The 11,865-nt window shown below is 50.2% G+C and overlaps 1 protein-coding gene across 2 annotated transcripts in view; it reads left to right on the top strand.

Moving 5' to 3' along the window:
- The first annotated feature begins 821 nt into the window (after positions 1–821).
- The window catches only part of LOC102040983 (GDNF family receptor alpha-4), an 18,600-nt gene continuing 7,556 nt past the window's right edge, over positions 822–11,865 (top strand). For both annotated transcript variants that reach the window (XR_004082626.1, XM_031064197.1), the window contains exons 1-4: positions 822–973; positions 3,974–4,054; positions 7,456–7,801; positions 10,787–10,896. Coding sequence is in view for 1 of the 2 variants with exons in the window: in XM_031064197.1 (XP_030920057.1) it covers positions 913–973; positions 3,974–4,054; positions 7,456–7,801; positions 10,787–10,896 (598 nt within the window). In the remaining variant the exon portion in view is untranslated. The remainder of the gene's footprint in view (positions 974–3,973; positions 4,055–7,455; positions 7,802–10,786; positions 10,897–11,865) is intronic.

The following is an 11,865-nucleotide window of genomic DNA, read 5'->3' as shown; positions in this document are numbered from 1 at the left end:
ATCCCAGGAGCCAGCCTGGATGTGTCCAGCCTGCTTTAGTGAGGAAGAGCAATAAATAACACAGGATTGGTCTGCTCCTGGCACTGAGGCACAGCACCACTGAGCCCTGATGAGCTAATTTATTGGTGTATGTGTAGCAATACCATCTTCCTCCCATGCTTTGGACTCTCCTCTCCAAACGGAGAACACAGCATTTTGTGTTGGTAAAGGAACTTTGAAGACAATTTACAAAAGCTTGGAAAAAGCCAAGACAGAAACAGTGGGAGTCCTGGGGAGATAGTGACAGTGAACAAGGGCCAACTCCTGGGATATATGTGGGCTGACTACATGTCAAAACACCCACACAGAGCCATTTATAGCTCCAGGAAGGTGTAGGCACAGTTAAACCATATTCAAGGAGCAGAGGCCAGGGTCTCTGTAACACTGGGCTACTGTTAACTTTGGAGGGCAGAAATGAGATAGAGAGCTGGGAAAGAAAGGATTTGAAAATATTTTTGTTCTCCAAGAAGGAAAAATCAACCACTAGGAACTGGTCAAGTTTCTGTCTCATAATCCTGCTGCCAGGCTGATCCTGTCATAGAACCATGGAATTATTTGGGTTGGAAAGGACCTCAAAGCTCATCTGGTTCCACCCCTCTGCCATGGGCAGGGACACCTTCCACGATCCCAGTCGCTCAGAGCTCCATCCAGCCTGGCCCTGAACACTCCCAGGAATGGGGCACCCACACCTTCTCTGGGTCCCCCAGAAGAAGGAGACTGCAGGAGACATGGGCGGTTTCCCGTGGGGCTGCTCCGTGGCCCTGACCGTCCCCTCCCGCCAACAAGCTGGGCCCTGATGCCAAGAGCCAGTGCCGCAGCACCGTCAGCGCCCTGCTCTCCAGCCAGCTCTACGGCTGCAAGTGCAAGCGCGGCATGAAGAAGGAGAAGCACTGCCTCAGTGTCTACTGGAGCATCCACCACACGCTGATGGAAGGTCAGTGGGACGGGGCGCTCCTTTCTGATCATCTTCATAAAAGGGAATTGCTCACGGGCTGTTCTACAGAGCTCCCCAGCTCTGAGGTTGCTGCAGAATACCCCGGTATGATCCTGCTCTGTCTCAAGACATGCTGATCTTGGAGGGAGCAGCATGAAGCTGTGTTGGAGGGTGTTAGGTTGGATATCAGGAAAGGCTCTTCCCCTGGAGGGTGGTCAGACACTGCTCAGGCTCCCCATAAAATGGGCACGGTCCAAAGGCAGCCAGAGCTCCAGGGGCGTTTGAATAACACTCTCAGGCACAGGGTGGGATTACTGAGGTGTCCGGTAGGGCCAGGAATTGGATTTGAGGGTCCCTGTGAGGCCTTTCCAACTCAAGAGATTTGATGATCCTATTGATCCCCATGGTATTGACATTTTGGAGGAAGCACTACTGAAAATCTGAGATGCCTCCTTCCTTTTTTTTTTTAACCCAACCTCTCTTTTATGACATTCCCAATATACATTGCGATCTTTTGCTGGAGAAATGCACAGCATATTTTGTATCTAAGTATGTTAACCAAGACCATAAACACTGTAGATTTTATAGAAACACAACATAAAACACAGGCATTGAGGAAAAACAGCATGAGCTTCAAAAAAATCACTCTTAGAATGTCTCAAGTGTACCAGTGTCTTTGTGTTAGTGAAGATTTGGGGCTGGTGACATCAAGTTGGAACTTAAAGTGTTCCCAGAGCCAGTATTCAATAAGTTTGGATTTTGACGTTTTTTAGGAGTCACCATAAAATTGCACCTCAGTGACCATAATTCTTCCTTGTCAGGCTGGTGAGTATTTTATGCACCATGAAAATTAAAATGGGGAATAAAACAGACCCTTCCAGCCATGGGCTGTGAAGTAGATTAATAAAACACTGCTGGATGAAACCTGAAAGGAAAAGTGCAGGGGTGAAACCACAGACCAAAAGGCCAAGCAAAACAAAGAGGATGGACTCTGCAGTGCACAGGCTTGCCAAGAGGGAAACTGGTTGATCAAATTCCTGGGAAACTTCCAGGTGCCACAACTTGCAGGGTACAGAGCATTGTGCTATGAACTGACTGGGCAAATACAAGACCTCAGCACCCTCCAGTATCTGGCCTTTCCCATAATTATGTGCCAGATTTGTTTCCATTGAAGGGAAGTTTGGGGAAGAGGTGGCAATCCAGTTTCCCCATTATCTCAGTGGGTGGTGTCACAGCTCCTTCCGAGCTCACCTTCGTGGCTCAAACTTGGAAATGGGTCACCTGTGACATGGCTGTGTAGGGCAGTGCTGTCATGAGGGTTTCCAGCTCTGGGACACACAATGGTTTATGTTGGAAGGGACCTGAAAGACCCTGGAAGTTCCAAGCCCCTGCCATGGGCAGGGAGAGACACCTTCCTCTAGAAGGAAGAGAAGAGAGAGGCTGTCAAGGAGTGCTGAGAGCAGGCAGGGGCGACTCTGGGTCTCCAGATGCAGAACAGCAGTTGGGTGCTGGAGGGACTCCCTGCCCAGTGCCTTGGGACTTCCACCTTGGGAATGACTAGGAGAGGGCTGTCAGTAGAGCTGACAACAGCTCTACTCCTCTTCTCCCTGTCATGTCCTGAGCCCCACACTTTTTCAAACAACTGACTTCATTTGCAATGCAGATTCGCACACCAAACTTTTGATTTCCTTGCCTTAATTTCCCCAGGGAGATATATTTTGTAGCAGTCCCATGTTTCAGAGTCCTTACACATGTTTAATTGACTGAGAAAGGAAGCCAATCCACACGGTCCATGTAGAGCTTTGTTCTCAATCAGACATACCCAAGAGGCTGCAAAAAGCTTCCTAGAAGCTCTCTTGCAAAAACAATTGTGGAAGTGCGTGCTCAGGGAATTTACAAAGCACACTATTTACTCAGCTTCTCTTGAGCGCGCTGTGTTTAGCCACCTTCCCACTTAGAGACACAATAACATGATGACAACCAGATAACAACTCTCTGATAAGGTGCTTTATCATCAGGACATAAAACTGCTATGCTGGAAAATACAAATGGGCCCCTCTCTAGTCAGTAATGATACAAGATATTTCAATGAAGGTGTAAAGCTGCCTTGTAATGTGCTCTGGTGATTGCACAGGGCTGTGGACACTGGGAGCCATTTCTTGCTGCCTCTGGCTGCAGCTGGAGGTCAGCCCATGCCCAGAGCATGAGGTTGGATAGTCCTTTTATCCCAGCCAGTACATCTGCTGCTGCTGTCCACATCCATCTAAATGTCTAATAAAAAAACCAACAGATACTGAGCTGTTTGCTTCAGTAATATTCCATGGTATCCATCAGGATGATGGGGCATTACAGACCATTGCACAGATGAAAGGGAAGCACCAGTTGAATAAAATGAGGCTCACAGAGACTTAAAAACGAGAGGAAGTTTCTGCGGGAGCTGTGGGTCATTAGCTTTGTGCTAAGTGAGAAAAGGCTGTTGGCAAGGAGAAAGGGAGAGGTGACAGTAAAGATGGAGTGTGTCATCACCCACATAATCCTGTGCACAGCCCTATCTGTGTCCTAAAAAGAGGTGAGGACCTTTGACCCAGGGAGGGACATAGAAGAAACTGCAATAATGGTGATGGAAACCCTGTGTGTGTAGGGAGCTGGTGATTTGAGCTCTGCCCATGAGCAGGAGCCTGTGCTAGTCTGGTGTCCTCTCTGGCAATCCCTGCCGTGTGCCCCAGAGCTTGAGCTACAGAACTCAACAGTTCCTGACAGGCTGCCCCACTCCAAAATGGAGATACATTTTTAAAGCCAGTTCCATTCTATTCCCTTTTCCAAGGATGTGTCCACACACCTGTTCCCCTGGCTCTGAGTGTCCATTTACTCATGGCCTTTAGAGCATAGTTCCCTTGCACCCACCAAACAATTTTTCACTGCAGATGTTGAACCTTGTGCATCTCAGCCATCCCTCAGGAGCCTCATCTGCCTTCTCACCAGCTTCTCTCTTCTCCCCAGGCATGAATGTCCTGGAGAGCTCCCCTTACGAGCCGTTCATCAGGGGCTTTGATTACGTCCGGCTGGCCTCCATCACTGCAGGTAGGTGGGTGGGAAATGCTCTGACACCTCTGTGCAGACAGAGAGGGCCCTGGCTGGGGCTCAAGGGCTGCAGACAGGGACATCCTTTGTGCTCCTTGTGAGCATTGCATGCTTCAGGTCTAGCGGTTGTTTTTTCCAAGGAGGTGCCTCTGATTCCTTTGCTAAACTGTTATATGTTCTGGGAAAAACTGCTTGTGATTTTTGTCTTTGGGCTGTTTCATGTCTGTACCATGAAGGACTGGGACAGGGATATGGTACAAAGACCCCTTCCAATGACCCATCCCAGGCACACTCATTCTCCATAGCAGGTGGATGATCTGTTCCATGCAGACAGGAGCTGCTTGGGCATTGTTAGGTTTGAGAAGGTGCTTCCACACCAGTCAAGTATCAAACTGCAGGAAAAGAGGGCGATAACCTGTGTGTTGATCCCAGCCACAGCCTTTAACCACCTGCCCTGAGGGCAACCTCAGGACCCAGAGCCGTGTTCTGCTGTACATCTAACCCTGTTAATGGCTGAGCAGAACAGCCTGACACCTTTTAACTCCCCGAGGGCTCAGCAGTTCAAAGGTCGGTGTGGCCGCCAATAACCCATCCGTCACCAAGGGCACAGCTGCCACCACAACCAGCCTGTGCTCCACAGCTGAGGGGAAGCTTTCCAAAAGTGGGTACTTTACCAAACTACCTGTCTGGGAGCAGGTAATGTGCTCCTCCTGTGTCTCTGGCAGATGTGCCCAAACAGCTTTTCCAAATGTGTGCCCTGCTCTGGGGTGACGTGCACAGCTGGAGTGCACCCAAGTGAGGAAGGAGCAGCATGTCCCTGCAGCTGGACAACGTCTGCAGTCCCCATCATGGCCAGGCATTTGCTGGGTGAAAATGTCCTGCAGCAAACTAACCCATCAGCCCTGGACAAGGGGAGCAGAGGGGATGGGAGGTGCTCCCTGACCTCGCTCTTACAGCAAAAAATTCCCTGTCCATACACCAATCTGGCAGATTGGTGCATGGACAGGGAATTTTTTGCTGGATCGTGGTTTTCTTTACTGGAATTTTTCCCCTTCTGCTGAGTCCCAGAAAGCTTCAGAGCATGGGGAAATCAAGGGTTGGGGATTTTATGCGGGGTTAACACTCTCAGGTTTTTAAAGCAAATTGAAATAGTTGTGCAGCAAAGCAAATGGGCCCAGAGCAGCAGGGATTCTTCACAGGACTTGGCATCCACTTAGGGACATGGAATTTCTTAGCCTTTTTGTCCTTATTCATACTAATCAATATCTTCTATTACATAACTTACAACATGCTGCCCTCTGCCTGTCCAGTGTCCAAGGTCATATGGTCAACACTGCCAAAGGACCCTCTTTCAAATCTACCAAAAAGAAATCCCAATAACTTGTTGAAACATAAGACACCCCTGTGACCATAGGCCAATTGAACAACAGGTATATTAAACTAAATTTTATATAAACAATATATGGCCACTATAAAACTGTACAAATGGAACCATATCCCTCCACTCTAATCGTAGCAGTGATTTAAAAAGCACATCTGCTGGTGTTGCGTGGGAAGAGGAGAAAATCCAACATGTTCCCTGTGATTTATTGGCTGAATGGGTAATGAAACCCTTCCAAGTAACTGTTTCCTACACGTTAGCTGGCAGCTTCCCAGCATAAACCAATGCTCTGACAACATTCATCTCTGGGTTTTAAAGGTAACTATTTAGTGAAGGGATCACAACAAGCAAAACTTTCACCCACCATAAAATAACTGAAAAACTTGGAATTTGACTTCCAGCTCACTGTAAGCAACAGGGGACAACAGGAAGGAAAAAATAAATGCTGGGAGAAGGAGCATCTGATAAAGACATGAAAACAAAGGAGGGCAGCCAGCTCTGAAGGGCTCAGGGGGATTGTCAATGTTTTAACACTTGTCAGCAGTGATTGGCTGGTTTTAACTCCCAGTCAAAAATAGGGCTTGACTCTGCATTGGAAATGTATCATTCTGGAGATTTTTCCTCAATGGAAAAATCTTTCTCTGCTGGGGAGAAAGTCCTTCTGGTGTGCTGCTGGTCATGATTTTAATTCAGAGAGGTGAAAACCAGCTTCAAATTCATTTTCTCTCTCAAGCTTGAAGGACCTTTGTTTTCTCTGTCCGATCAGACACATTCTGCTGTTCCCACTGATTCCTGCCAGGGACCTTGTAGCATTTTTCTCCTCTATAAAACAGACTCCCATCTACCTTTGAAGCAGCCCTACATCCAGTGTTAGACAAATGCCTTTTCCTCTTCCTTTTCCCTAGTTTTACAGAGAAGGCTGTTGGCACAAAAGCTCATGAGATCCCTACTTTCCTACTGAAGACACTGTTTTTCTCATCCATCACTACAGTTTTTGCTTTATTTTCCTGACCTTTCCCCTTACTGCAGGGTTCCTCCTCCTTCCCTGCATCCCACAGCACATCTCTGCTCTCCCACCCAGACTGGGACATTCTTTCTCCTCTTGTTTAGGAGGGTGGACGTGCAGAGTGATTTTGCTGATGTATGCAAGTGGTGACCCTGCAAAGGGTGTGGGGAGAGACCCACGTGCACTCACATGCAGGCAGCATCAGGTCGCAGGGGCACAAAGCTGGATGGTACCTCTGATCCCACTCTGTGAAGGCACTGTCACTGCTGGAGACAGGGGGATACTGGCTTAGACTGGTCTGGATGGGGCACACTGCGACCCAGATAGGTCTCATTTAGCTGGGCAGATCCTGGGGTGAACAAACAGAGCTGCTCCAAAGCCAGACATGACCTTTCAGAGGCCAGGAGAAACTCCCTGTCCAGGCAGTGAGCCTGAGGTGCCAGGAGTTAGTGCAGACCACCCATGTAGCAGAGACTCAGTCTTTGATCTTGAGCAACTTGCAGAAACAAGAAGGTCCATTAGTGGAGGTCCCAACACTCGATGGATCCACTCATGGCCATAAGTAGATGCACTTTCTAATGCCTGCTGTCTTCCAGGCCTCAGGCTGGTTAATCTGCATTAGCAAAGTGTTACCAGATGCCCAGATTAAAGTAAAATTCATTTTATTAAAGATACGAGCTTGGTGAAGTGAGCTCTGGGAGGTGCACTCTGGTATGTGACTGTGGCACTTCTTGGGAAAAGATGAGTGTGGAAAGGGGATTTGGTCCTACCAGGACCTGCAGAGCAACATGGCCTTCCTGGAGCACATGTGGTGTCACCGGGTGCCATGGATGGGAGCAGGGGGATGAAGGCCTCAGGGGCAGTGCTGCTGGTGGGGAGGTCAGCACAGAACCACCTCACGTGTGGTGTCACCAGGTGGCCATGGATGGGAGAGGGGGATGAAGGCCTCAGGGGCAGTGCTGCTGGTGGGGAGGTCAGCACAGAACCACCTCACCGTGTCCCACCACCCCGCAGGCTCTGAGAATGAGGTGACACAGGTGAACCGGTGTCTGGACGCCGCCAAGGCCTGCAATGTGGACGAGATGTGCCAGCGGCTGCGCACGGAGTACGTCTCCTTCTGCATCCGCCGCCTGGCACGGGCCGACACCTGTAACCGATCCAAGTGCCACAAGGCCCTGCGCAAGTTCTTCGACCGCGTGCCCCCCGAGTACACCCACGAGCTGCTCTTCTGCCCCTGCGAGGACACGGCCTGCGCCGAGCGCCGGCGCCAGACCATCGTCCCCGCCTGCTCCTACGAGTCCAAGGACAAGCCCAACTGCCTGGCGCCTCTGGACTCCTGCCGGGACAACTACGTCTGCAGGTGAGGCTCCCATGCAGGGCTGTCCCCATGCCAGGGAGAGCCCTCCCTTGGCCAGGGCCCGGTGACAGCCCTGAGCCACTGCCGGTGCTCCTGGGGCCCCATCCCACACGGCCGTGCCTGTCCATGCATCCCACAGAACCTGTTCACAGACAGAAAGGATGTGAGATGATTACCCTGAAGCTTTTTAGACCTTTTCTGTGGATTTTTTGCTTTGGTTCTAGAGTAAGACCTGTTATGGGAACAGTTCCAGGAAGGTGCAGGCTAAGCAGGAATATGAGGGAGGGGTCCTTACAGCCACTTTCACTAATCCATCTCCCTCACTGCTCCTCTTCCGCAGCCCAGAGCATCCTCAAGGAGCACCCAAGGTATCCTGACAGCCACAGGCACTTGTGAAGGCCTTAAAACCATGTTTGTTTGCTTGCTTGCTTAATTAGAAAAATTAATCTATATACATAAAAAAGACACCCTTCTACTGTGAGGCTGAGTGTTGGAGAGATCTTATAGCACCTTCCAATACCTAAAATGAGCCTACAAGAGAGCAGGAGACTTTGGGCAAGAGCAAGGAATGACAGGACAAGGAGGAATGGCTGGAAACTGAAGGATGGTAGATTTAGATGGGCTGTTTAGAAGGAATTCCTGGCTGTGAGGGTGTGAGGCCCTGGCACAGGTGCCCAGAGCAGCTGTGGCTGCCCCTGGATCCCTGGCAGTGCCCAAGGCCAGGCTGGACATTGGGGCTTGGAGCAGCCTGGGACAGTGGGAGGTGTCCCTGCCCATGGCAGGGGGTTGTGTGAGATGATTTTTAGGTCTTTTCCAACCCAGACTATTTGTGATTCTATGTTTTGGTGAGTGCACCAGGAGTCTCAGAATCCCAGTGTCATTCCAGGTCCACAGCACAGTCTGTGGCCAGCCTGGTTTGCTCCTGTTTCCTTCCACCCCCAGTCACACACACACAGACCCATCCCATGTGCACACTGAGAGCAGAACCCCTTCAGCGCTTTTCCTTCATCTGCACTATTTTCCCCTCCCTGTTTCTCAAAAAGTCTTTGATATTCCAGAAGGTTAATGCACACAGAGCTCTCGGGAGCAGAGCCCAGCTGGCAGTGAGAGATGTAAGGCAAAACAGCACCACGGGGGCCCAGCCCAGTGCCCTGTGTACAGCTGGGCTGTGAGCAGACACCTGGGGAAGAGCACAAGAACAAGTGTAGGACACACCTCCCTGTATTGTCTGAGTCTCTAATTGCTGTGGGGTTTGGGACTTCCTAAGCTGAACTTCCAGCAGCCATCCCCTACCAGCACAGCATCTTTTAATTACAATAAAAATATTATGTATTTTCACAAAGGAAGGTGAGAGCAGCAGCATCCTCTTGGAAGCATGAAAGTACAAATACCCTCAGTACTCTGCACTCCAGAAACATGGAGGCAGGAGAAGGACTGAACTGTGCAGAAGCAGACTCTGAGAGATGCAAAGCCCCTGGGCTGACCAGGCCCTGCTCAGATGTCCCTTGGCTACCCAGGGAATCCCAAATGAACGGGTTCTGCCCTCTCCTTAACATGACAAGAGGGCCCAGTGGGGAGGAAGAGGTTCAAAGGGGAGAGTGTTACTCCCCAGGAGACTGGAAACTATTTCCTGCAAGCAGCACAGCTGTTAATTATCTGGTCCCTTGGTCTCTGAATATATAATATAAAATATCCTCTAGAGACACAGAGGGAGCAAGAGGTTGACATGTGACCTGGTCAAAGCCAGCGGTGCAGAATCCACAAGGACAGCCAGGAATAAATCATAAAGAAGTGGAGTGAAGCACTCCAAGTCTCACCCTGTCACTCCTGCACAGCTCTAGCCCTTTGAACTTCCCAGCTCAGAGGGGTGGGTTCTACTAATATGGATTATATCAAATCTGCAGTCACTATCTCCCTTCTCTAAATCTCCAAACAATGCAGCAAGTTTTGAGAAAGAAGATTTTGCCTGTCCATGTTACAGGAGGAAAGGGTTGATAAGGGGCAAACATGGGAACAAAGATGAGAAAAAAAGAAGGGTGTAAGGGAGAAGTGGGCTGGAAAGTGCAAACTGGAATGCTGACATTGACCAGGAGCAAGAGCAATGTGTCTGGAAGAGAGAGGATGTCTGGGAGGAGAAACATGCTCAGTTTTTCTGAGATTGCCCAGGCAGGGTAAACATTTGAGGTTCTCAGTTCTCAGCTCAGACAGTGCAGGTTGTCACCTAAAGAACCTTCCCTTCAGGTGTTGTCAGTGCTGGTGCTTGCTTATGTTTCCAAAGCAGCTCAGATGCCACGTGAAATCCCTTCCTGCCTGGCCACAGAATGAATGTTGAGATGGATCTGGGGCTCCAGCTGTTGCTGTGTCCTGCCTGAAAGCCCTGTGTTGATGCCTCAGATACCCTACAATCTCCAACACCACCATGTGCCAAGAGCTGACTCATGCCTGAAGAGTTTGGTGGCACATACCTGGTTGGCAGAATGACTTGCCTGCTCCACAGGCTCCAGAGAGTCCTTCTCCTGAGAATGGGCATCTGCAGCAGTCCTGGCCATGGGTAGGACATTTCATGTCTGAACCTCTGGACATTTCCCTTGATCTGAGGTGACATTTAGAGTCTTTAGAGAAAGAAACTGGACCAGAGCAATTCATCCAATCAGACTAAAAATGAAAGCTGGGGTCTTTAGGCAAAGTTATTACCCAAAAGATAGAAAATGGCAACATGGACTGATTTCCTTCCTGGCAGCAGCTCTTCCCTCAAAAACCAACCTCACACAACAGAAAGCAAACATTTCTTCCAGCACTGGACTTATCTTGCAGTCCTGGAGGAAGCCTGTAAAACATTGACTGCAGAACCTGTTTGAAACCTCCTCCTGGGTTTGTTGGGGTAGGCAGGAGATTGTAAAAGGACATCTGTTCCAACTGTTTGAAGAACACCTACAGCAGCATTTTGCAAACGTGTTCCGCCCTGTGTTTGTGCTCTGGCTCCGTCAGGTCGCGCTACGCAGAGTTCCAGTTCAACTGCCAGCCGTCCCCTCAGGCTGCCAGCGGCTGCCGCAGGGACAGCTACGCCGCCTGCCTGCTGGCCTACACCGGCATCATCGGTGAGCACTTCTCTCTCCTCGGGGTGGGGAACATCTCCTCTGGGTGGGAAATGTCTTCTCTGGGCGGGAAACATCTCCTCTGGGTGGGAAACTTCTCCTCTAGGTAGGGAAGGTCTCCTCTGGGTGGGAAACCTCTCCTCTGGGTGGAAATGTCTCCTGTTACTCTGGCTATGAGGACAGTAAAGTGGAGAGCTGAGCTCTCCAGGACATCACAGAGTCATGGAATGGTTTAGGCTGGAAGGGACCTGTAAAGCCCAACTCATTCCAACCATGGGCAGGGACACCTTTCATCAGACCAGGTTGCTCTGAGCCACATCCAACCTGGTGCTGGTCTTTCTCCCTTCAGTGGCATGACTAAGCCATGGGTATGGGGTAACTTTAGGATGGCTGCAGTGGAGGGAGAAAAACCACAGGCTACTGACAGATTAGAGCATCTCGCTCTGGTGGAAATAGATGGGTTGTCCCAGGGTGTCTGCCCTGCCAGGGATTCCCTGATGCCATCACCAGTGATGCCACTGGAAATCACCATGCACTGCCATTCTGCCAACTTCAAAGGTTTCACATGCTGCAGAGCCCAGCTGGCAGCAGCTGGCACAGGCACAGACGAGAGTCCAAAGAGAAGTGCCAGTGGCCTTTGGACCAGATCTGTCCTGATAGATGAGACAGACTAACATTTTTGGGCCAACATTTCATTCCATTTAAAACCTTCGTTCTGGAGATTGAGATTGGCTTTTTCACTGACAGCATGAAAACATTTATTCACATTCACATAAAGTTTTTGAATGCTCAGCCTGGAGAATAAAAGGCTTCAAGAAGATCTTAGAGCCCCCCCCCCCCCCCCCCCCCCCCCCCGGCCAGCGCCAGCCCCTCCTCTCTGAGCCATGAGCTGCAGCAGAGCCCGGCTGCCTCAGCTGTGCCTCATCCCCCACGCCCCAGGACAGCCCAATGGGGCTGCTCTGCTGCCGGGAA

The sequence above is a fragment of the Geospiza fortis genome, unplaced genomic scaffold (assembly GCF_000277835.1).
Source record: "Geospiza fortis unplaced genomic scaffold, GeoFor_1.0 scaffold236, whole genome shotgun sequence".
NCBI lineage: Eukaryota > Metazoa > Chordata > Aves > Passeriformes > Thraupidae > Geospiza > Geospiza fortis.
Note: the sequence above shows the minus strand (reverse complement) of the source record. Positions and strands in the feature narration are given on the sequence as shown.